The sequence below is a fragment of the Rhipicephalus sanguineus genome, chromosome 5, assembly GCF_013339695.2.
Source record: "Rhipicephalus sanguineus isolate Rsan-2018 chromosome 5, BIME_Rsan_1.4, whole genome shotgun sequence".
Classification (NCBI taxonomy): Eukaryota; Metazoa; Arthropoda; class Arachnida; order Ixodida; family Ixodidae; genus Rhipicephalus; species Rhipicephalus sanguineus.
In genome coordinates this window covers 160,197,763-160,224,489 of record NC_051180.1, presented here as the reverse complement: position 1 = coordinate 160,224,489, position 26,727 = coordinate 160,197,763, and the positions used below count along the sequence as shown (strand labels likewise).

The window sequence follows — 26,727 nt, the reverse complement described above, 5'->3', positions numbered from 1 at the left end:
TTTAATTCCATCCCCTCAATTTCAGCAAGCAGACGAGCAAACCTCAGAACAGTGATGCACATGCATACATCAGATACAACAAAATGAACCTAAAATGTCCATCGACAATACTAGCATGCAACAAATATATATGCTTATAATAGATATTGGCCATAATGATATTTTTGTGTAAGATTCAATTTGGTAACAAAGAGGTCTGATGTTGTGAACTAGTATGCCCATTTGGTCTACGGTGCAATACCATCTTCCTGTCTCAAAATATCACACCTGTAATTTCTTTAGTTAATCACTTGTTCGCAATGGAGCTCCCTCTAAAGTATTTTTTTCATCCTCCGAGCTCCAGCTTTATGTATGTTAGAAAGTGTAGAATGCTGTTTATTACTGTTCTTTTTATATTTATGCAATGATAAGCTGCAGTATATCTATACCTTCAGCACTATTTTATATTATATTGTAACACAACTAAAAAACATTGGTTTATGATCTTGACATATTTAGCCCCTGTGTTTGCTCTTTACCCGAGTTCTGTTTTCGATTAATTTCCTTTTATTTCTGCATTCCTGCACAGCTGTTTCTGTGGGTTTTATTTATTTACTATATTTTCTATTCTTTGTGTAACGAAAGTAGGCCCTTACTAAGGCCTACACTTGTCCATGGGCACTTTTAGAAATGAATGAATGAATCAAGAGACTCGGGAATGAGCCCCACATGCAGAGGACGCGCAGCTGCGCATTCCTGCACAGCTGTTTCTAAAGTGCGCCCTTACTAAGGCCAACACTTGTCCACGGGCACTTTTATAAATGAATGAATGAATGAATGAATGAATGAATGAATGAATGAATGAATGAATGAATGAATGAATGAATGAATGAATGAAGGGACTCAGTAATGAGCCCCACATGCAGAGGATGAGCAGCTGTGCATTTCTGCACAGCTATTTCTTTGGGTTTTATTTATTTATTATATTTTTTTATTCTTTGTGTAACGAAAGTGGGCCCTTACTAAGGCCTACACTTGTCCATGGGCACTTTTATAAATGAATGAATGAATCAAGGGACTCAGGAATGAGCCCCACATGCAAAGGACGCGCAACTGCGCATTCCTGCACAGCTGTTTCTAAAGGGGGGCCCTTACTAAGGCCAACACTTGTCCACGGGCACTTTTATAAATGAATGAATGAATGAATGAATGAATGAATGAATGAATGAATGAATGAATGAATCAAGGGACTCAGTAATGAGCCCCACATGCAGAGGATGAGCAGCTGTGCATTTCTGCACAGCTGTTTCTTTGGGTTTTATTTATTTATTATATTTTTCTATTCTTTTTGTAACGAAAGTGGGCCCTTACTAAGGCCTACACTTGTCCATGGGCACTTTTATGAATGAATGAATGAATGAATTCAGGAATGAGCCCCATATGACTTTCCATGCTGTACTAGGCTTAAAATAACCAGCTGTTTTGTCTAGAAAGGCCCTTCTCTTCTCATACGATCATAGACTGAACATGTCCATGTTGACATGAACACCAATGGCAGGAATACCTTGAAAACTCAATAAGGAGAGATTAGGTACCCACAAGAATTCGAACCCCTACTCACATAAAGCACTTCTATTTAAGTATGACCAATATTTGGCTGATATATCATTACAGTGCTGATTGTTCAAACAAAGAAACTGTCACCTGACAATTAGTGCCAGGTAACGACTGTGTACCTGCAATGCTCAAAATCTCTTAAATGTACGAGTTGCAAACATGCCTACCACGTCGCCCAGATCAATCCTCTCGAACTTGAAGCTGCTCAGGTATGCAGGCAGTGAGGAGCGCACGCTCGGCTCGATTGTCTCAAGAATGAGGTCCTTGACGTAGTCGCCCACAAACGGCCAGAACTGGCACAGGATCTGAAAAGAATGAAACAAAATATTCGTAAGAATGATTTATTTCTAGGAATGGCTGTGAAACAAAGACGACAGACAAACAACAATCACGCAGCTGATTAGTGAATCAGCCATTATCGCTAGGCCAAGCTTGTGTCAGCATGCCTTTGTTTCACTAACTAGAAAGGCACTGTCATTCCTTGATGAGTCGACGCATGCGCATGCCTGAGTGTCCGTAATCACATGCATACATTTTTGATCTGGCTTCAAATGAAGTATTGTTTAGAGCTGTGCAAAAGCACAATTTTCAATGCGAAGTGAATTCGAATATTAAAATTTGAGTGCCGATTGAATGGATTACTTTTCGAATATTTCTCGAATATATTTTTCTAATGCTACTTCCAAGCAAAATTGCAGAAAAAAGTTGAAGAGCATCCCTAAGCATATTCTGATGACAAGGAAACATGAAAGCCTTTTTTTTTGGCTAGTTTGGGGTTGCAGAGTGGTGCTGCAAAGTGGTGTTCCGGAGTTGCGTTATAAAGAATGAGGAAATGCTTTAACTTCAAGTTTAATTTCTTCAGATTTATATGATAATTACTACAAATAACATCCCCTACACTTTCCTTGGCTTGATTGTCTGTTGGTTGTAATTAATGGTGTCTCTAACAAAGAAAAACGGGCCCTTAAATTCCCTTTCATTTGTTCATTCATAGCAAGCGTCAGATGTGATGCCTTCAGGTAATGTGCGAAGGATTATTGGTCAACTGCCAGCTCGTAACAAGATCACGTGCTACACGATGCCAGCAGGAAAAAGAAGAGACTTTCACACTCGTTGCCATGGCAACGAGCGGTGCTGACTAACACTCCCAGGTTCAAATGCACAGATATACCGAATAAAGTGTACTGGAGGACGGCCGCCACCGTTGCTCAATTGGTAGAGCAATGGACGCGTTATTCGAAGGTTGCAGGTTCGGTCCGTGCCATTGGCAAGTCATCTTTTTGTCCACTTGACTTTCTTCAGATTTACATCATAATTACTACAAATAACATCCCCTATACTTTCCTTGGCATTATTGTCTGTTGGTTGCAATTAATTTAGAAGCGCTGTGATTTCATTTTTAGCTAATGAAACCATTATATTTCTTTTCCGGAAATTCGAATACTCTGAATAGTAAAATTCCAGTGCAAATTGAATGGAATAGCCAACACTATTCGAAAGATATTCGAAAGTTCGAATATTTGCACACCCCCAGTAGTGTTAAAAGCTAGCGCTTGTGTGTGTGTTCCTTCGTGTTCCATCCTGTCATACAAGTTCTCCACATAGCACCGAATATAGACAACAAAACACCTTAGTACAAATGCACAAATGCCAATACACCTGTTTCGTAAACAGCAGGAGATTCACAGAGGCTAGAAACACCTCATCACTTGTGCTCAAAGCTAAAAATAATGCCTCACATATTAAGGAAAGGTGTATGTATGTACCACGTAAGTCATTGCAAGATTAAACCTCAAAGTTTCATGCTTAGGCCTGAAACCTCAAAGTTTCATGGCTTAGGCCTGAAACCTCAAAGTTTCATGGCTTAGGCCTGAAACCTCAAAGTTTCATGGCTTAGGTACCCTTTCGTGGCATACACAATGTGTACCTATGACGTAGAAGCTACTACACGTTTGTATCTATTTAGTGATGGAGAGAAGCGATATGCTTCAATGAACAGCATGGTGTACTGCAAAGACAATCTTGCACCAATATTATGCATGGTAGTAAATGAAACACACCACTAATATAAGGGATGAAGAAAATGACAACAAGAGCATTGTATCATCCTTTACTTTCCTCTTCCTTCATGTTAGTGCGAGTTTGACTTACTAACATGAATTATATCCAACTAGCCCCACCTTGTAGTCCCAGTTAAAATAACACGCAATTCGGCGTAACCTTACGCCCACAAGCTTTAAATGTAATGTATGGTGTTATTCTGTAGAAAGCACCGCAGCTCAAAAACAACTGCACTTCGAATCGTGCCGACTGAGACATGTACAAACTGAATATACAACGTATAAAACCATGGCAGACATCATCCCTATCAAAATGTATGTCCCCTACACAAACAAAGGCTGGTCACAGTGGCATCCAATAAGCACCACCCTGTGCCAGCTTTCCTGTGAACCATTAATCTCCTCATATCTTCTTCTGAGTTAACTGGTTGAAATAAATTAGCACAAATAATGAAATGACAAGGAACCCAAGAAAAGAGATGAGGAGTTGTGTTCCTTGTCATTTTATTATTTTTGCTCATTTATCTCAACCAGTTATACACGGCCAACACTCTCAGAGATAATAACACTCAGAGGTAATAACAATAACAGAGAAATTTGTCTCGGTTATTACTGCATTCAACCATACAAAGCACGACATATAACTTATGCTACGTCAAGTTTAATACCTCCAAACTGTGACATAAAGGAGCTTGCTAACAATTTTTATCACACCGGCTTTTACTATTGTAACAAAAACTTACTGGTCGGTGTATCAACTGACACAACGGTAGTGTTAAGAACAGCACTGAACATTTATAAAGGATAATTTAGAACTGTTAAACTGATGAGTCAAGCAGGTGTTTTTTGCAGTGACAACAGGATATCTGTCTCAGCAGCAGGTGTACTTGACAACGTGACAGAGGAAAATTTATTGTTTTGTCATTACTGCTTGCCCCTTTCACAGCTGCTTCTGCTGCAGCGTTTTTAGGAATATTGCGGTGTCCTGGTACTTACTGAAACGTTATCATGTGATCCATTGCGCTACTGGGTTTTGTGAGCTTTTTAAGCTTTTCATACAACAACATTGTGCACCTGCTTTTCAGCAGCTGCTGCAAAGTGAATGTGATAACAAATAAGAAAAATCGCGTTTGCCGTGACGTCTGGCTGACGTCACCACATGTGTAATAGCTGCTTGATAACGGTTTTAAATAGGCTGTCGCTGAATAAACGAAAAGCAACAGACTTTCAAACCATAAAGATCTATGCAAAACATCTCAGGAGTCCATTTTAGGCACACACAGCAAACACGTGAATTGTCTTCATTTTACAGAAATGTGTGCCGCAGCACACATTTGGCTTTGCACTATGACGCTCGTGAATGCGCACCCCACTGTGACAACCGTGATTTTATTCAAACGTTGCAATCTGACATCGAGGAATATTGTGGAAGCATAAGAGAATGAATAGGTGGGCTAGATGGTAATTCACATTTGTTCAAACAAATGACAATCCAAACAAGGACAACGGACGAGGTAGTACCGTGCCACCTGAGTGCTCTGTTGTGTGGTTCTAACTCGTCCATCGTTCTTGTTCCTGTGCTCTCAGTTCTTGGAAGAAATCGAGGACGTGTTTTACATATCAAAGCACGAAGAGGATTGTGCTGTGACTCGCACAATCCTCTTTGTGCCAGTCACCCGTCTCTACGTTATCTTCGATAGACGTCGCTACCATCCTCATATCCATAAATTCAAGACAAGTGACGAGTTTGTTGTGTGCACCCAATATGGATTTATGACATCTTTTCCACAGATCTCTATGGTATAAAAGTCTCTTGTTTCCAAAAAAATAAAACACTTTTTTAGAAGCCCTCATCCTTGTGCATCTTGCTCTGCCCCACTTGCTAGTGCTAAATTTCAAGATAAATTCTAACCTCCCTGTCCTTCCGTTTTTCTTTTCCTCCTCCTCCTTCTCCTTCAAGATGAATCAACACCAACTAGACGGGACTGCAGTGATGCTCAAGGAGTGGCAGACTTTTAACTTCAAAGGACACATTATTCTTAATGTGGCATCTCAGTTCCCAGTATTTAAACTTGCTGTGCCGTTATGTATGAGGACATCGCCTGGAGGGCAAGTAGTTAAACAATGCTAAAGCCTCACCAGCGTTTGTCATGGTGCAAGCAGTGGTTAATGTCGACAAGCACCATCTAACACGTTGTCAAAGCCAAGTGGAGTAGCTTTTTGATTCTGAGGACTACTTCATTGAACATATACTCTTAAAAAAAATTCGAACGAATATATCTGGTTTTAAACACCGTCTTCTTTCTTGAACTTATCATTATGTCTTCAAATATTTCCCACACCAAGAGTATTCTGGAGAAACACCAATTTGCACTGTGAGTGCACAGTTTGTGCCGCTGTTATGCAACTTGTAGTTATTACACAGCTTACCTTGTTAACCCACTCGGCTCTCTCTGTATCAGGGAAGAACACCTGCACAACAGAACCACCAGTTATTTCAGGCAGTTACTTCTGTAATGTTCTTCAGAAAACTTGAACCATCAAAGACATTGACCGAAGAAAGGAACACACACACCACATGCACCTTTGTAGCAGTGACCAATATTTTACGTCACTCAACAATACATTTAGCGTCTTTTTCAACAACGTAGAGGTAACCTGACATTTTCAATGGCGTGTACACTTAATTTCAAGTGAACGCAAATGAGATCTCACTTTGAAGTGGATTGGTCATTAGAATAACCTCTAGGTCGTATGCTTACTAGCAGTGACTTGTTATTTTTCTTAAAAGAGTGCATATGCTATATTTTTGGGCAATGATAGTATATCTTGGGTGCTATACAAAGCTGCTTGGAGACCACAACAACAATGCAGCTGCACCAAGATCAAGGCATCAACATAATTCCAGCAGAACAGACGCACAGGCCCAAGCTACCTGCGCTCATAGGCAAGTGTTTACAAGAACTGTTTGTTGGCCTAGTTGATGCTTGCTGAAGGACATTTTTATTGCAGCAAAAACATGTCCTCCAAGCTACTGTTTCCCAACATACCTGGCAAATACCGGCACAGCCAGAATAAATCTAGTTTTTGTTAAGACATGACACCTTTTTCTTTAAGCTCAGTTTTATCCAAGGCCCCGCAGTGCGGTGACCCAAACGTATATGCACAGTCTTGGCTTCAGTAAATTATTATCACACAACTTCTATAACACTGTTCCTGATTTCAACGCTCGCAACAGCAAGGGCAAATACATTTTCAATTACACAAACGAAAGATGCCCAATGTCACGTGACTCACCAAAGCGCTGATGGCAATGAACTCATCCACTGTCGGCTCAGTATCACATGCACGCTTGTGCGTCATGTGACCAATTAGTATGTGCAGCTTTGTGTATCAATGACATTTCAAAAAATGCCCGCACAGAGGTTCCAAAAAAAGGTTGTCACCAGTAGCGACTTGAATGTCACACAATGCTGCTCTTAAGAATGACACTTTCACAAAGGCCATCGCGACAGGTACAGAGAAGGAAGTAGCATTCAAGTTCTCTGCTTGGAAATTGAAATTATTTGACATTTAGCTGCTTGCCATCAATTATAGTTTGGAAGACCATTCCTTGCGAGCATGTGGAACCTATTATACACTCAGTTTAGCCTCTGAAATTGCTGTCGACACTACTTCAAAAGCATCTTTGTACTCACACAGTACTCACATTACAGTAACATCAGATCCACTGCACTCAACTAACAAACATCAATGTGTGCCTCCTAGATTCTTATGCATCTTGTGGGTATCATTATCTATAGTCACATTAAGCTTTCTCTATTCTCTTATGACACTTTAATCTAAACCACGCCAATGGTGTTCGTGATGAAGCACATACAGTAGGGGCATACGAGTAGTAGTTTTTGGAAGCTAATCAAACACAAATTGAACATCACCAGAAACTAGCCCAAATATGAATCGAATAGCACCAAACATGACTTCAAATAATAGAGCACTTTCTAAAGATAGTGCCACGTTTTAGACACCACTTATACAAAACCCAGAGTTCAGCAATGGTGCAGTTAGTGATACCTCGTGACCTTGTTTAACTAGAGTGCACTAAACTATTACTGCCATCATGGGACACATCTGCTGTTTAACTGTTGGCATAAAGGCCTCAGCCGCCACTCAATTGTGTATGTGTGGCAGTTACTTTCGTTGCCTTTAATGATAAGAGAGTCGAGCACAAAAACATTTCCAATGCTCCAGAAAAGCAGCAGCGCTGCAGCTACTAGCATGCATGGCCCAGTACCAAGATGTAACGACTACATGTGAACAGATCAGCTACACACACTGTCATAAGTATGTACTAAAGCGTCAGCCATGTTCACATTAAAATTGTGACAATCTATAACTTTGTAGGAAAATGGCAGTTGATTACCTTTTCACCAACAGTTCATGTGTACTATTGCCAAGGTCAGAAAAACATTGCTGAAACTTCTGCGGAAAGTAGGATAAATTGCACTCCCTTAGAGCAGTTGGAAAGTGAGGCACAAAACATCTGGAGTATAATTTGGAGTAATGCCAAGTGCTGCCCTCACCACTGAGGAAATGGAGACTGCACTTCAAGGACTCTCTTTCGTGTAGTCGTGCGCAGAGAGACTTTTGATTTGAGCCTCTAAAATGGCAATCTTGCTTATTTATCAACATTTCACTCGACTTCCGCTATGTATTCTAATAGGCAAACTCAACCACTTGCTCGAATCTGAGACTACACATATCTTGTAGTAGTGTTTCCCAAATTTTATTGCAGCACAGAATGCCCAGTGCTGTTAACTGCAGTACTACAATTCAACGACGACCGATGCGATGGTTGTGACTAACAAAAGGTGCCCATTGATTCCCCTTATTGTAAAAATAACGACGCTTCACTTTCCTGTGCAAACTCCCAAACATTGCTAGACAAAATGAAGGAACCGAGATTTTGTTGTTTTGAAAGTGGATTGTAGACATGCAATTCATGACACACTTTATACTTCAATAATTTATCACTACCTAAGTCTATTATAGACATTATGAAGATACAACACACTGTTGTCGCTCCATTATGTAATGTATGTTTCGGGTAGTTGTGGCACTTATTTGGCGACTTTGCTCTTTAGTGTGAGGTTCTGTTAGACAAAGCAAGAAGCAATGCAATCTCCTCGCTATTTAGTACAAGCATGAGTCTCGGCATGGTTTTGCACAACAATCGTTATCTATCTGAGACAGCCACTTACACACAGCTGGGCGATAACTCTGGCGCACGTACGCAGTGTGTGCAATTCAGCCTTAAGGACTTGCGATCACGTATCGCGCAGTTTAGCAAGCAATGCGCCCGGCAACGTCGTCAGCGAAAAATATATACGGTGGAACACCGCTACCACGGAGGCCTCTACAACGAAGAATTCCTTATGTCCCGGCTATACAGCCAGCGTTACGGCGTGCGTACGTTTACAACGAAGGAATCTGTATAACGAAGTATTTTTTGAAGGTCCCAAGCACAAGTTAAGCGAGCGCAGCTATTGTGCGATCGAATCAATCTGTCACACGTCCAGCCGCAGGTATCGCGTAGATTATTGAAAAGCGCGCACGCCCACACGCGTACCGACACATCGCAGCGTTTGACAGCTAATGATTTATGGACATCGCGCGCGCGCGCATACGGGCTGACTCACGCCGCGATACAAGACCTACTTTTTTACAGACTCACCCATGCGGGCAGATCTTCGATCGTGGCCAGCACGCTGGCCTTCTCTTGGTCGGCACTGGTGATGCCGCTGCGAATGCGCTTCTGTTCGATGTAATTCTTTTGCGCGACGTAGGAGCCCACCCCTATGAGCAGCCACGCGGGGCTGAGGTTCAACCAGCCCATAAGGTAGAGGCTCCCCGCGATCAGGATTCCCTTGGCGAACTTGTAAACCAGCGAGCCGAGCGTGGTCCGCAGTATTTCGCGAGCCTGCTTCACCGGCTCCGGAGGCTTCGAGGCGGGCCTCTCTTCTCCATGAGGCACCGCCGGAGGAGGCGTCGGAGGACGCTGCTGAGATTCCTGCCCCGGTAGCAACGGCTCGGTGTTGCTCGCCTCTTGGGACGATTCCATGATTGACTCGACTCTGTACTGCACCCGAGTCACAGGTTATTCACGAGCGGAGATCTTGCGGAGGCCACACCTCTTTGATAGGCGCGCCCTGATGTGTTGCACCACACTAACCACACACGCGCACACCTTCGACGATCACACCTGACCGATGCGCAGAGGCTTGTTTACGGGTGGTGGCAGGCTGCTTGGCAGCGAGTGGGGGTCAGAACGGGCTAGAACTGAGCAAACCGTCTACGTGCAGAGGAATGGTACGTGCCGCGAAGGGTCTATCGCTGCATAACCACGTAAAGAAAAAAGGACTATAAACTATCGCTCGTGAAGACAACCCTCACGGCGCCGCAGACGACAGGGCACGACGACGACGACTCTCTGCGGAGAGAGCGCGAAATTCTCGCCGATGCGTCACAACTGCTAATTATGGTTTAGTCGCTTCATTCTTGCCTGCAGTGCGTGAGCGATCACCAAGCAAAATGTTCGGATTTGTACCTTAGGATGCTACAATTTTGCTTTAATCGAAGATGTTCTGCGTTGATATGCGGAACCGAAACTAGGCTGGTGCAAGTGTCGCCTCCGAAACCCGAGTGCGTGCTTACTGCTGTGGCGTAGTACATTTCAGAGGCTATGCTCATAACCGTCAGCTCTGGCGAGCTACGTAACAAGGAATGTCGCGGCGATGCTTACGAGGACATTCTTAAATACGCACACAGAGAGCATTCACTGACGTGCGCTATATCAATGGAAAGGACGAGATTCAGGCTTTTCAGGTTTTGCATTCTAAATCAGCGCATGGGTTGCTCTGTTCTAAAGATATTCATGTTGGCACCTAAAGACTATGCTTTGTGAATTAGTTTCTCAATGTTAGTGAACGACAAAGCACGCACATAGCTGCTTTGGGCCAATCGAAACATCCTAAACCATTAAAATATGGCCCCAACATTGCAGTAATTACTTTTGTAACTTGTAGCAAGCACCCAAAGCTGTGAAATCAATGCGTGCACCATCGAGAGAATGTAGAACGAAAGCCATCACGATTTACAATGGTCCAAGTGCATTGCACTTGAAATGTGTCACTGTATCCTGCACGTGAGATAAGGTTATTTTTATCATGTGCCGGCGTCAAGCTGCATTTGGTATGTGCAATAATTCGTTACATCAGGGTTTGGTTGCACAGAAGCTATACTGCTCTGGTTGGTTCCTTGCAAGATCAAAGCAATTTGGTAAAGGTTCATGGTTTGCATAGCTAGGTACACACCTAAAACACATCCACAGTTCGAGTGACACACGAAAAGATTAAAATTTGTTAATTTGATTAGCTGGTAATTCTGGTGTCTGCAGAGACAGTACACGCACCAGAAGTCTTGGGCCTAGTAAGAGCCAATGAGTGCCTTGCACTTCAGACAATATAGCTTGAGACACTACATACACAATATAAAGGTCAAAACTACACTCATTTGTGTCTTTTCTACATTGACGTTCAACTTTTTCATTGCACTTACAATAACGGATCACATACTGTATCTCCGAAGCGGCCACTCTGCCAGATCGTAAAGTGTGATTTGTGTGCACGTATGTTACTTATTCAAGATGCAGAGCAAGCACCACTGCAACGCAAACAACGGTCTTTATTTACATTTGTACAGAAATTTACAAGTCGCTAAAGAAGCAAATGTTTTGGTATAGGCACCGCAATGACATTGCTCGAGAGTTAACAGTGAAATGCAAGCTAGGTGCAGTTTGCATAATTAGAAAGAAAAAGAAAGACTTTCAGAAATAATTGCAACAATGCCCGTGAACAGAGCGAGAGAGACTCACAACAATCGAAAAAAAGTTTTTCGAAACATCACTCTTCTTATTGTCACTATATCTTTGCATCCTACAACTAGAAGAATAATTCATGGCGGGTGGGGACGAAGGGTGGGGGAGAGGTGTACTGCTTGAGCACGAGATGTTAAATAGAAAGCACACTCAAATCTCGTTAGAAAACAAAGATAACGAGTCCTTCCAGACTACAACACGACAAACACAAATGCATTGGGAGGTACAAAGAGGTGTTCAAATAAACACAGGGTCTTTTGTTCGGGGACTGGGAAGCCCAGACACAAGGTGACGCTAGGCGAGGTCATGAGACGACTTCGAAGCATGTTCCGCGGCTGCACACCTCATCGACAGAGTGTGGCGCGGAAGATTGTCACACACTGCAAGCTGCCGGCACGATTTGCCCAAGTGAGCCTAGGTAAGAGACGAGCGTGGCTTTTGGCCCATTCTGTGGGATCTGCGTCTAGACACGGTAACAAACTCCACGCACCCGGTTACGTGCACCCGGTTACGTGCAAGAGGCAATGAATCGTAGAAAGCCGACACAGGAGGCACAGCCCAGTTCGATGGTTCCCTTGACAACAATCGTCGGCAGCAGTCGCGTCACTTGTAGACACAACCTCTCGTTGGTGTGTGTAGTCTCTCCATTTGCAGGGCCAGTGACCTTCCCCTCTGAGTGCGTGTACATTCAAAATAAGCCTCTCTCACATTTTGTGTCGACGCGCACAAGAAAATTATAAAAATACTTTCGACACCTTTCTCGTAGCTGCAACATGACAGTCGTGCCTCGATGCCCCGGCTCTCAGACTGTGCAGCGGTACGACTGCTCACGCGACCGAAAATACCAGCACCAACAGCCAGTGAACCCCATGGTATAACCGTGGTACCGTCATGCTGGCCACCAACACCACAAAACCCCGTGTGCTAGAGCTTACTCGGAGCAGGCCCATTACTACGATAGTGCTTCATCATTGCGAAGACAATCGAGGCAATTTTAATTTTCAAACTCAACCGAACCAGAGTTAGCAAAACAGAGGCAACAGCACACACACGACAAGATTCTGAGCGCTAGACGACACAAACAAAGAAAGAGGGGTACACGCGACGCACCACTTACAGGTGTTCATTGAGGCAGCTGCCTATTTTACCAACGAAACACTTTCCACAGGAGATCGGGATTACATAAACCACAGCCTGTTCGCAGTGAACGTATCATCATGCCTAACAATGCACTGTGGTGTCTTCAGTTTACAGAGGTCTGTCATCTTGCACGTGTGTAAAAGTTCCCCAGGCGCCAAGAGCGCCCATTTTACTCCTGCACGTTGCCCGACGCGTCTCCGATTATGAAAGGGTTGGTGAATGTAGGGTAACGACCACTACCTGTCGGTTGTTTATAATCTTGAATTCATCCTTGGTTGTTCCTAGCCAGTTTGAGCCTCCCCTCAGCTTCGCACACAAGCAAGGGAAAATTCGCTTTCCTGAGGTATTCTATAGCTTTAAAAAACTTTCAAGCGTACAGCAACATGAATTATTTAGAGCGCTTGCGAAGAGACAAGTTTGCAATGCTGCACTTGATCAATTTCGAATGCGCAGTAGTAATGAAGTAGCTATTTATCAGTTCTCGGTTCGTAACACCAGCACACAAGATCAAATGGAAAAAATAAAGATCTCAAAACTTGACTCATTCCTAGGTAGGTTCATTCATTAGTTCTGCAGGCATTAAAACCAATTTAGAAACAAATTATTACCAATGTCATGCTTAAAAGGGATACCAACAATTACTAAAAAATTTTCAACCAAACCTAAAAACCTTTAAAATGTTACAATGCTCTAGTTTGTTTAAAAGAAGTATATCCAGCTTGCCTAAAACAAGATTCTTAGCCATCTCTTTTGACAACTGAGCGAGCATGCCTTAACACTCATTGCCTGACAAGGAAACCGACCACCTGGAGACTAGGTGTGCACACTGTATCATGTCTTTTGTGTCGGGTGTTAAGTAGTGCACCTTGATTACCGTACCCCTTTTTTTCTTGTCCGCATCGTCTAGTGGCTCTTCTTGTTACACACAAACTACCACCCCAACTGCCACTTTGACACACAAACACACACAAGACACTCACGCGAGCATCGCAAAGCTCGTTTGCATTGTTTGTGCCCCTGCACGTGCCGGTAAATCAAGGATACAATTGGCAGACGGACGACGACCGAAAGCCCGACAACCGGCCCCCTACAAAGCTACACTAGCAAGAAAAGGTACCACTGCCGCAAAACTGGTCGACTAAAGGACAACAGGACAGAGGGGATGCATTGGTTGCTTATTCACCAGAATCGTTTGTGAGGCATTCAGTACAGACAACCACGTTTCACAGAAGCAGACGACGGTTCATTGTCTAAGCAGACGACAGGCTGTTGCTCACCGGGTTTGTTCCCTCACAAATCGTGTTTATTCGAACTCTGCACTGCACCGTCACGTGACGCTTATTGCCACTACTGGCAGAGACCGATTGACCATGCCCATGAAAACATCGATTAAGTTCAAAGGATTATGCTGCTAACGAGGCTCATTTCACTAAGGGCATCAAATTGAGCAGGGTCATAGATGACACTGGCTGGTGTAGTGAATTGTACTATGAACCACCAGGTTAGGTTTAGGCACGCGATACAAGACTAGTCTCGCAATCTGTCTATGTATATACACGACGTCGCGGTTCCGTGACCGCACGTCGATTCTCGTGAAACAAGCTTTGGACCACATCAAACTCGTTGATCGGTGCAAAGTAAAGTACAGGGAAGAAAAGGAAAGGGCAAAGAAAGAATCGCATGCGGTCATTCCCCATTTGAACAATGGACCAAGACATGTGTCTTCCATAAAAAGAGTGAGAAAATGCAAGATGCTTTTCACTATCTATCCATGCAAACACGGAAGACACTTGAAAATAAGTTAGATATCTCTGAATAAAAGGGGGTACAATTGTGAACTTCTTTTCAGCATATATATTAAATTATGAATGACACAATGTACATACACACTGTACTGCAAAATCGAAAGACTTCAGTCTGCTATTTTAGATGACTTTTTTTTTATTTTGTTCTTCGCTTTTCTGTGTATTTCAAGTTTAATTTATAAGCATCATCACACCCTAATGTACAATTTCTTGCTTCCTGCCCCGAGTCAAACTGTAAACTTTATACAACTGAAGAAATAAAATGAATAAATAAAGATATCTTAAATGTCAATTTATATTAAGACTAAGAATTCTCAAGACGACAAATAATTATCGAGATACTACTACATTAGTGACAAATCTGTGATGACTTCCCGACGTAAAGCGAAAGAAAATGTTTTTTTTTTTCAAACCCTCCACCCGGCAGGCAGCGGCAACCTAGCCGTGACTAAGCTGGCTCGCACCTAGCCAGCAAATGGAGGAGGGGTGATCGCCTCTCCCGTGAAACTCTTACAGCAAAAGAAAAAAAAAATAGAGGGGTGCCAGAGGTGTTAACGGTGCCAAAAGTAACGGAGAAGAAAAAAAAAAGAGGCCACATTCTTGTAAGGCTCAACAGAAACGACATAACCGGAGTGCAGACACCAGGGACGAAACGCAAACGCGGAATTGTGTGTGTTAGGAGGAGAGGGACCATCAGAGGATAAAGGGGGAGGGGGGCTAGGAGAGGGAAGGCACGCCCTCTTCGAGAAGCGCCGTGTCGAAGTTCTTGGTGGAGGTGAGTCGCCGCATGGCCTGCTCGTAGGCGGCCGACAGGTTCGTCACGCGAGGGATGCTGAGCGGAGACGGGGGCGGGGTGTCCACGCCGGGATCCAACAGCTTGCTCAACATGTCCTCCAGCTGCTCCTGCTTCTCATCTGCGAGAACGACAGAACTTTATTTTATTTTATTTTGAATAGCACCTCAAGCCCCACAGGGCATTAACAGAAGTGGGCAGGTTACGAGACCACTGAAACAGTACATAAAATAAAGAAACAAAAAAAAAAACGAGTCAAGCGCATCTACCGTAGACTCTCAATAATTCAAACACCAGAGGACCTCAGGATTTTGAATTATCAGAAGTTCTCATACATATGACTCAGAACAACATACCAACTAACGTTGAGATGTTTGTTGTTTCTCAGTGCTAGAGCAACATCACAGACAGCTCTGCATGATTGCCAGTAAAGTTTATAGACGTCAGCGATCATACTTGTACTCGTTACTATAAAACGCGTGCGTGCGCGTGTAATTAAGGGACGAAATGCATTGCATTCCATGACAGTTAATAGACCCTTCCCGTTTTTAGGACGCTTTTCGGCACGACAATAGTGTTCTGCGGCGAAAGTGACTTTAGGAAGTGTTTGGCACACCAGACCGTTTAGTTTTTTTTTTTCCCCCTTCCTTGGTTAGCATGCATTCGTTGGTGCGTGCAGTTTGGCTAGTTTGGCCGTTTTGTAAGCAGGCAATTGGCCTTACTTGTGACTGTCGGTGACAAAAAACGCAAATGTTCAGCTAGAAGCAATAAAGGCAGCAGATATTTCTAGGCATGGACAAGCAAAAAGTTTGAATTAACCGAATTTATGCAGTGGGGCAGCATGAATGAAGTGGCTTTAAAATACATTGCAAACATAGTGGGCCAACTAAAAAACTTAAGATTTGTTTGAATCAGCCAAAATTTGAAATTACCAGACTTTGAATTATCGAGAGTCTACTGTAATTAGAAAAGAGCTTAGCAATCAGAGTCTCAAATGACCTGCTATCCTCTGTAGCAGCGATAGTGTCGGGAAGGTGATGCTTTCATCACCGGTGCGGGCAGGTTTGTTCATTACGTGCAGCATATGACGAGTTTGACTACGCATGGGCACAAAACCAGCAACAAGCTAAAGTGTTAAAGGAGCACTGACATCAATTATCGACCCCCTAGTAGCGATTCGCGACCCAAAATGCCAATGAGGGACGAATAACTATCTGTTTTATTGATTTAGATCACCCTTATCTAGCACGATTCAAAATGGCCGACAAGCCCGCCATTTTTTAGCACCAACAGCCCCACCTCCATCCAGACCGCGCCCCAGCTGACCACTTGTCTACAGAAAGGAGTGACGTGAGGCTCAGCTGCTCAGCTAACATTTCGTCTGCTAGGCGCACACGTTCAGTCATGCCTTATCACCAGCATCACCGTCGTCAAAAGTGTCGATTAGAGTTGAAGACGACATTCTGGAACTTGGAATCGCCGCAGTTCATGACGTCGTGAATCACTTTCGCTTCGACGCTTTGCAAAACAGCAATTAAGAAATGGACGCTGTTCCAAGCAGCAATGAGGAGGTGCCCGGGGATGCACGCTTGGGCCATGCTCGCTGGTGCGTCTCAATTAGCTATACTATTAGAGAATTTCAGCGTGCACGGCATTCTGATATACTCAAATGGGTCTATGGAATATCGGTATAGCGAATGCACACTAGCGGAGAAATAGAATACGTTAGGTTTATACAATAACAACACTGTGCTTGCAAAGTTCTTTTTTGCGCCGCCAGATGGCCCCACCCATCCAGCCTCTCACGGTTACGGCTGCAGTAACCCGGTATTACGCTAGCGCAAAGAAGTCAACGGATGAACGAAAATTCACTACTAACGCTACCTGCGTGTTACTTGTTAGCGATGGTATTTATCTATACGCTACTCCACATGGATAGCTTGTCATCGTGTCAGCGTGTATCTCGCATGTAGTGAAACGACAGACTCATTCCGCTTTTTCCGCGCTTCCAGCAACACAATTCCCCGACATGCTGACTGACGAACACGCGTCGAATCATGCTCTTTCCTTTCGCCTGTCTTTTCTTGGTGGTTTGCGTCTTGTAACTTCGTGAAGTCATTCAAAGCGGCACGACAAAGATCACGTATGAAGAGTGACAGTGTTTCCAGGTGTCAGTGCCACAATAAAAACACTCAAATCGTCGACGTCATCGCTACTAGTGCATCATCACTCAGGATGGTATGCGCCACACCGAACACATCACAGTAGTGTCGATGTCACAGGGTGACTGAGCGCCCCTTTGAGCTTTTGTATGCTTTTTGCCCACAAAATAAAACTTCCAGGTGACGAACGCCATTCAAACTTGGTCAAAAATACTTATGAATACCGAACAATCGAATGAAGGACACATCTTGAGCTTGAAATTTTATGTCAGTGCCCCTTTAAGCGTGTTTCACATGCAAGCGAATGTGCAGCAGTAGTAGTGATTGAGCAGCACTGCGACGCAGCTTCGCTCCATGTGCACCGCTTACCCGCAATGCTCGCCACTGCAATGACGAGTGTTCCGCCCGCTACCCTCTCACAATACTATGACCACAAATATAAGACAACAATGCTAAGACGACAAATGACAACGGTTTGATTAAGGCAGCGCAACAATTGTATGACAAAGCTAGAATTACGATAGTAGTAGTACTCGCTGTTGAGCTAGTTGGTGCATGTCTGAATTGACTATTGAATCTAGAATTACAATTTGATGATTATAACTGCATAACTAAGAAAGCATGACAACACAAAGGTGATGGTAACATGATGGCACCATGATCATGACTGCAAGAGCACTATGGTACGAGGACGACAATGACTGAATCATGATTCAGGAATGACAACAAAGTGACAAAACTGTAACAAAAAAATTAAGGAAGCTTTGCAGTAGTGGTGCCAAGCCTGAAGGAAGTGCAGAGATGGGCAGCCTGCTTTGTTCCTTTTTAGTTTTCTCTTTCTTTTTCTCTCTTCTCTCTGCTTTTTGTCTGTTTATTTCTATTTATTTATTTCTCTCTCTCTCTCTATTTCTTGCTCTTTCTTCCCTTTCTCTCTCTATTTCCATCTTCTCTCTATTCCTATCATTCTATCTTTCTATTTCTCTCTCTGTCTTTCTTTGATTACCGTATTTACTCGAATCTAGCGCGCACCTTTATTCCGGTAAAACGAGTTGAAAAACTGCATGCGCGTTACAATCGAATACCAAAAAAAAAAAAAAGAAATTCGGTTATCATAGTGCCATTGGCATTTCAAAATGGCTGCCTCCTATGCGCCTTGGCCGTTTCTCGTGTGCTGAGGAGATTGTCATCCCGTCCTGCATTCGCATCGACGGCATGGAAGTGCAGACTCCAAATACTTGACGAGTGCACCACGATGCCGCGTTTAAAAGGAAAGTTATTACATGTGCAGAGACGGATGGAAATCGGGCCGCATCGCGGTCGCTCGGAGTTCCCGAAACATGCGTGCGAGACTGGCGCAAACAGAAGCAGAAGATTTTTTACAGCAAAGCTTCACGAAAAGGTTTCAGTGGACCAAAGCAGGGCCGGTTTCCCGAAATCAAAGAGCGTTGACAGCGACAAGGAGTTGTCCGACAGCGACGAGGACTGACCCATTACGCGACTCGTATAGCCGCCGTAGTGGTGATAGTTTTAGCGGCAAGGCCGGCTTTTTGACATTGTGTTTTACTTTTTTGAAACTTTAGTTCTTTAAAACCCAAATACTTGTTCTTCTGAATGTGCGAAGTTTGACTCCTACGGACATTTTTTGTTCTTTTCTCTCACGAAAAAAGGGTGCGCGTTACAATCGATGTATTACTTTTTTTTTTGGTCACGGAAAATGGGTGCGCGTTACAATCGAGGGCGCGGTAGAATCGAGTAAATACGGTATCTCTCTTTTTCTTTCTGCCTTTCTTTCTCTCCGTTTCTCTCTCTTTCATTCATTCTATGATTTGCTTTATTATCTCCACTCCTTTCCCTTCTTCTCACTCTCAAATCTCTCTTCCTCACTGCTGTATCGACGCCATGTGTTGTGTAGGACAGGAGCGCGGCATGACCCCGCGGCAGGGCGACAGAGAGGCCGAGCGACGGGAGGGCGCGATGAGTGATGACTCGTAGACCGAGCTTCGGCGAGACTGGCGGTAGACTGCTCTCCCGCGTTTATTGCAGGTGGTTTTATGGAGGGGGAAGAAGGGTGACTGGTCAGCGAGGCACGGGTCACATGACCGGCATGACCATGCCTGGTTGGTGGCGGAAACAGGCACGGGGGAGACCCAGCTCCACCCAGTGGTATGTACAGGAACCCTTACCACACTGGTGTTTTCGCGTACCACCAGGGATCGCATGACACAGCACTCACCCTCACTTCACTTTCCCACCTCCTTGCTATGCTATACTATACAAAGCTACGTTATGCTCTGCTGGCATGCCTGGATGGCCGAGTACAGTGAAATCTCGGTATAACGAACTTCAGGGGACCGCGGAAAAATGTTCGTTATTCTGAAAGGTCGTTATAGTGAAAGCCCAAAAAATTACCATAACAACAGAATTTCAATTACGCAAACGTCCTACCTTTGCAACGGTACGTCCTTGAACTCGTTTCTCACAACAATGCACACGTGAACGTCAGACAAGGCACGTTTATTTGTAATAGTCCGTGATCGTTTTTTGACGGGCGCAGTACAAACTCTGCGTCACGAACGATTCTAGACCGTCCGCATTTTTATGCGCCGCTTCGGTCGCTGTTCCGCTTTTTTTTTTATGAATATGCGGAGTTTCCTCAAGTAGTCCAACGCATCTGTGGCCGACACGGGCTCGTCGCGATCTTCGGGTGCTACCGTGACATCGTCGTCTATGTCATCGCTGCAATCCTTTAAGGCCCAACTGCATGCACGCAAGTTTTGAGCGACGGCCGATAGGATTTGCTGTCGCGGAGGGCCATCCATCGCCGTCGCTTGTCGCCGGGGTGCAATCGCGAAACGATGCTATATTTCCGATTCCACACGGCTGGCTGATCGCGCTGATAACACGGACGGACCGTCGTTCTGACCACTGGCCAAGCGCGAAAAGCACGAAAGGCATTGGAATCTGAAATAGAATCGTTCCGCGATAGCATCCCAGGTTTCTGGAAAGCCAGAAAACATCGCTTGTCGCCTGGAAGTGAGCATGACAATAACCGGCAACATGGCAGCATCTCTGACCCTCGCTTCGGTTGCAATTTGCTCGTGACGCTTCCAATCGGCGCGTACTCCAAGGAATGCAAGTTATAGACTACCTTCTTTACAGCCCCATCTCACGCGGAGAGCGAGGCAGCGGCCGTATTTTGTCGTTAATTTTGATCGACGGTTTGTTTTGATGTTTCGGCGGTAGCTTGCTGCATTGGTGGTAGCTTGCTGCAATGTCAACATCGTCGCCGTGTGAGGTAGCCCCGTAGCCCTTCTCCCTGCGAAGCAACGATGTGAGGCGCTGCGGCTTTTCTTAAACGTTCTATGACAGCAAGAGGAAACGTCGAGATGCGCCTCGTGGACTAACCCCAACATAACGCAGTTTGCAAAGTGCGACGTAGCGTAGGCAGCGTACGCTTCCGGGCGCCCCATGGAGATCGCAGCAGATACTACTGTCGCGGTTAAACATAAGATTACGAAGGAAGAAAGTCACGAAACGCTGTTATGGCTTTCTTATCTCAAACAAGACAATAATAAGTTCATTCATGTACTCTAATTCTTTTTCGCAATTTACCTGCGTGCACGCAATAGTTTTTGAATCGAGCAACCGTGACACTTTGTCGCGAACATGTGGGTGCTCCCGTCGCGACGTAGCCCGTTTGTCGCAGTCGCCTTCGCACGAAAGTCGCGTGCAATGCATGCGGTTGGGCCTTTACAAAACCTGATGCGTTGTCGCCTCCGCAACGGAGGGGAAAACAAAAAAAAGTTCTCCTCCCGCACCATCTCAGGTTTTAGCGGGAGGGCGTCCGCTCTTTGCGCTGCGTCATCTGCTACCTTACAGCTCCGACTGCCATGACAGATACACTGAAATCTAAGAACCCTCGCATTTCGGGATTTAAGTTCGTAGTACTGAGGTGTTGTTAAGACTACACGAGAATTAAATAACGATCGTTATTCTGAAATGTTCGTTATTCTGAAGTTCGTAGTAGTGAAATATTTTTACATTGAAACTATAAGCAGTCGGCACGGGATTTCTTAAAAGTTGATTAATTTGAAATGTTCGTTAATGTGGTGTTCGTTGTAACGAGGTTTGACTGTAGTTATGAAGCTCGCCTTCGGATTGTGGGTACAAATCGTGGGTACAATCGTGGGTTCGGATCGTGGGCTCGAATCCTGCCTCGCAAAGGATTTTTCTCTTTCTTTTTCTTTCTCTCTCTGTACTCATTCTCTCGCCCATCAGGGTTACTGCATCCTACGGCGGAAAAATCAACACACGTGTTTTGGGAGCGAAGCAGAAGATGAAGAGGATGAGGAGAGCACGAGCCGGTTCATGATGATGACTTTAGCCGTCATGGACCAATGCTCGACTTAAAGAGCTCCGCTGTTAAAACACAGCAAAGGCATTGCAAGGGTGAGGGCAGCTACATGACAACAATCAGACAACAATATTGTGACCACAGCAAAGAAGACATGGTGAAATGATGACATGTTGATCACATCATAACAAATGCCACGTTCATGTCAGAGTTCTCTTCCGTGCTTCAGTACATCGTATGCCACCCCTGTGCACCTCGGTTTGCACTACATCCAGTGTTTGCATTATGGCTAGTATCGGCCCATTCTGCAAGGTTGTACCTTCATGCGTGTGAGTGCATGCTTGTGCGTATGCATAGGTATATATCCACAACAGGGTTTGCCCTAGAAATTTTTTAGGGGTGGATATTTTGAGAGTGGGGGAGGCAAGATATTGAGCTTAAGGATTTCAAGTTTTCAATCTTCCCGTTTTCAACACACATCCACATGTTATTTTTGGTTGTGCATTTCTGCAAACATATGGCACACACAGAAAACAGAAACAAGGCCGCTTGTGTTTGAGCGCTGTCACTAAGGCTGGCAATCTCTGAAACCACTAGGCCACATGTTCAGACTCCTTTTTATACAACCAGGTGGAGGAAAGGAAGGCACCGTTCGCTGGCATTGCACATGAACGCACATTTCAAAGGGGTCAATCGGAGCAGTGGGTGGTGGAGTGGTGGGTGGTATTTCCACCGCTGCCCCCCTTAGGGAGAACCCTGATCCACAAGTACATCTGTTGAAATACTACCAGCCCAACAGCAGAAAGTAGCAGCAGCAGCAGCAGCAACTACACCAATTCAGGGGATGTAAGCCAAGAGATCTCTGCTTACTGAAAAAAAAAAAATTGTTTTCCCACACACCTGGCATGGCGAGTCCCAGCATGGCACACCAGCGGCTGCGCACTTCCTCGACGGCCCGCGTGTCCCGAGCATTTGCCAGAGGGCTCAGCAGAGGTGCCAGGTGCGGCAGCACAGTGTCGGTCATCAGCCTCAGGGCACCCAGAGCATCCCGCAAGCTGCCTTCTTCAAACTGTCGTGCACAGTACTCGTTCAGTGACTGCAAGTGGTAACACCATGTGTCTTGGCTGAGAAGATGAACAAACGAAGGGGAATGAACAAAGTGGCCCGTCTTTGTAAAATGAAATCCCACGAAACAGATGGGCAATGAAGCTACGTGCAGTTTCCTTTAATTGAAGTGTTGTAATTAGGAGATGAAGGAGTGAAGGTGAATGAAAACAAAAAAACTTTAACAAAGTGGACCGAGCCCCCAGCCCTCATTACCTTGTATGCGAAGCACTACCAGCCGTGCTGAGGTGGTGGCTTTTGCTCTGGTTACTTTCTTGTATATGTATGCACAGTTAAACTTCAATATATAACAAAATTCTTGATATAACAAAGTGCATATTTAACTTTTTATGCCTTCATGTCCACTAGAGAGCATGCATTTTAGGCAGTTTTTCCAATCGTCTATTGCTGGCGCATTTAATATGACAGGATGAACCAGACACAGTTCACCGTTGAGTGCTAACTATTGGTTGGCAACAGCATTCATGCATTAGTGTTCCGACCTAAGCCATATAGAGAAACGTACCAGTAGCGCCATGCGTCGGCAGTACGCCAGCAGCCTCGGGTCGAAGCCTAGAAACCGGGAGTGGGGTTCGGCGGGCGGTGGCCGGGCGAGCAGTGCCTCGTTGATGGAGCATGCGGCGCCCAGCAGGTGGACGGCCGAGGGCAGCCGGTGCGTCCAGTAGTGCTCCAGTCCGACGGTCAGGGCACTGGCCAGATGCCGGAAGCGGCAGTACAGCATGTGCCAGCCTCGGTACATCGCCTCCACCTCGACGTCCCCACCCGCACCCGACGGAGACAGCTCTGAGAGCCACCGCAGGGCCTCCTAGACGGTGTGGTGATTGTTGCAGTTATGGTCAAGCTGCTATATAACTAACTTGATATAACAAACTAACAGACATAATGGAGTAAAACGAAAGGTGTTTAAAGGGACCAACAACGTGCCAGAACGTGTGATTAGCTCCTGGTGGAAATGCAAAGACCATGGATTATAGTGACAGATTCAAGCATCCTATTCGCGATCTGAGCAGGACTTATATTTCCAAATTGCATTTAAAAGACACAAAAAAACAGGTATGTCACACAGCCTAGCGGAAGAGCCTCGAAGCTGGATTATGGACTTGTTCAGTTTGCTGTACATAGTCCAATGCTTTCATGTGCACCATAATTAGTGCTCAAAATTAGAGCCCGTATATTATTTCCATCCCCGCTCTATTCTGTGCTGCTTACAAGGTAAAAAAGTAGCACGCTGAGAAGCGTTGCTGCCTTCGCGGCAACCAGTGCAACGTGTCAAGCCACGGCGCATGCACGCGGAATGCACGCATGCCCAGCAAACCGCCACGCACAAACATGAGCTGCTCTCGCGCTCACCTCTTACTGTTTGCTGCATGTGTTGCGCGTACACGATTTCATATTTTGCAGATATAGAAAAAATTGATTACAGTAATACCTCATTAAATCGAACTTGCATATCTAAAAAATTTGGCTAAGTCGAAATTTTCCACGGTACTGAACGATTTCTCATAGGCGCAATGTATGTGTTGTGTTTTACCTCGAAGTATTTCCGTGCCCACTTTCGGATATCTTGAAATCTTGATTGAAAATGGAATAAAAACTTCGCCACCAAACCACTTTGCAAGGTTCATGCGAGGCTGTTGCGCTTACGACAAAGCGAGCACTGTTCCCGAATGTGAAGTCGGAACCTAGTGGCATAACCACTTTGTCACGCAACCCTGTGTCACGTCATGTGACATTCGTACACAGAGGCAGGCGCTGCAATATAGAGCGGTTCATACACTTCGTTTCGTTTACTGTCGAAGATGCGATTTCAGTAATGTTTTATCTACGAAAGACACGTCGCACAGATTTTTTTCGTCGGCCGTGTGATGTGGTGAAGATAACGCCGCCAAAGCAAAGCAAGTCACTGATGCTGCAAAGAAAGGTAGCCTTAATCAAAGAAGCGGATTCGAGGCTCAAAGTTTCCGGACGTCAAAACGGCGCTGATTGTGTGGTTGCATCGTGCAAGAGGAGCGCCTTCCAGTCACAACATTGACAGAGAAGGCTGATTCTTTGGACTTAGCGGTGGTCTACATTGATCTCGCCTGCAACATTGGCTGGTTTGACCATTTTCTTAACCCATATATGCCCAGTGTCCTACATATAGGACACTTCTTTGATGCAGTCTAACATCGCTATTTCTTTAGCTGACGACTAGCGCCACCCACAGCACATCAAGCAGGCCTCATTCTCAATGTGTCCAAGCCTAGACATTGCCTGCTTTTCATGCTGCCACGTGTCGACCGCTTTCTCCGGGCAAACTCGTGTTTTGTGTGAAAGACGTCATGAAGACGAAGAAGTGCAATGTCTGTGTGCACGTGAAATGTTTCAAGGCTTACCACACCTGCACATAGCACCCCTAATGCCCAGTGTCCCATATGTATAGGACGGCGTGAAAAACAGTGTTGCGTTTACCTGGCAGTAAAGAACTTATGCTTTCTTTTGAGGGTAGAAGTACACTTTTTGTGCAAAAAGAATATTTTTGTCATTTTTTCTGACTTTGGGCATATATGGGTTAAGCTGAACTACGTGGCGTCACACACTGTGATCGTGGCAGTGTCGACGCAGCTACTCAAGGGGTGACGACATCAGCCGAAACAAGAAACATGCTTCGCTTGATGCGAAATAAAGTTGGGTGCAGCGGCGGGGACGATCGGCACATGCGATGTGTTAAGCAACTCGAGAAAGCTTTGCTAGGTGCAAGTGTTACTGCGAAGCAGACCAACCTTACTTTGTCTTTCTGCACTAGATAAAAAAAGGCAGCGCCAAAAAACACAGCTGGTAGATAAGTCTGGTATGTCATTATTTTGCTTTAAAACCTTTGCAAAGAGCAAAGGTTTTAAACTGGTCAGTAGTGATAACGTTTTTAGATAGAACTGGACTTCTCAATGGAATTTGCGCAACTTTGGTTATCTTGAAATTTTGCTTATCTCAAAATTTTTTTCTGGTTTTTTACTACTTCGAGTTAATGAGGTGTTACTGCATAAATGTTGCTCAGCATTTTCCACATTACCATTTTGTAATTAGACACTCTGACTGGTAAGCTTTCCGTTGCACTAAAGAAAACAGGTACCTTAAAGATTGGTTGCCGGTCCCTTTATATTCAATACTGGCACGTAACATAAGTACTGTTGTGTTAGATGCAACTCCCAAGAACACGAGGTCAAATTTGCTAGTTGTTTGCTCGGTGAGACAACATTAGCACCAAAAATGCACACAAGCTAGTAGAAAAAGAAGTGTTACCATACCATAATACAGGCCAAGCTATTGGCCCAAAATAATAGCGGAAAACAGCGCGATACGATGACGACAAGAAAGGCTAAACAGAACTAGCGCTGACTATGAACAACTGCGTTTATTTTTGCTCTACAAATATATACGCATTCTGGAAAGGGGAAAGACAGAGGAGAGGATGACAGGGCATGTGCGTACGTGTTAGGAAAAAAGTCGGCGCTAGTCCTGTTTGGTCTTTCTTGTCTTCGTCGTAGTATTGTGCTGTTTGCTGCTATGAATGTGTACCAACAAGCTCAAGTTCGCAAGGTTTTAAAACCCAAATTCAAACAAAGCAGCGTTATGCTCAACCCAATGAAAATAAAGCACTGCCAATCACAGTCATTGGACATTTCCTTGTACGCAGCGGTTGAGAGGCGGTGCCATACCTACCAAGTTTGGAGAAACGGAATCCGGGAGATCTACTGAACGGGGGGGGGGGGGTACTGC

At 44.6% G+C, this 26,727-nt stretch overlaps 2 protein-coding genes across 3 annotated transcripts in view; both read right to left on the bottom strand.

Annotated features, from left to right (window-relative positions):
- The window catches only part of LOC119394388 (extended synaptotagmin-2), an 80,997-nt gene extending 70,859 nt beyond the window's left edge, over positions 1 to 10,138 (bottom strand). The window contains exons 1-3 of the mRNA XM_037661687.2: positions 9,391 to 10,138; positions 6,087 to 6,128; positions 1,764 to 1,901 (exon numbers count right to left, since the gene is read on the bottom strand). Coding sequence (XP_037517615.1) covers positions 1,764 to 1,901; positions 6,087 to 6,128; positions 9,391 to 9,777 — 567 coding nt within the window. The 5' untranslated portion in view covers positions 9,778 to 10,138. The remainder of the gene's footprint in view (positions 1 to 1,763; positions 1,902 to 6,086; positions 6,129 to 9,390) is intronic.
- Positions 10,139 to 11,379: 1,241 nt separating this feature from the next.
- The window catches only part of LOC119394387 (ubiquitin carboxyl-terminal hydrolase 25), a 92,512-nt gene continuing 77,164 nt past the window's right edge, over positions 11,380 to 26,727 (bottom strand). For both annotated transcript variants that reach the window (XM_049415770.1, XM_037661684.2), the window contains exons 18-20: positions 23,477 to 23,776; positions 22,747 to 22,942; positions 11,380 to 15,451 (exon numbers count right to left, since the gene is read on the bottom strand). In XM_049415770.1, coding sequence (XP_049271727.1) covers positions 15,255 to 15,451; positions 22,747 to 22,942; positions 23,477 to 23,776 — 693 coding nt within the window. In that variant the 3' untranslated portion in view covers positions 11,380 to 15,254. The remainder of the gene's footprint in view (positions 15,452 to 22,746; positions 22,943 to 23,476; positions 23,777 to 26,727) is intronic.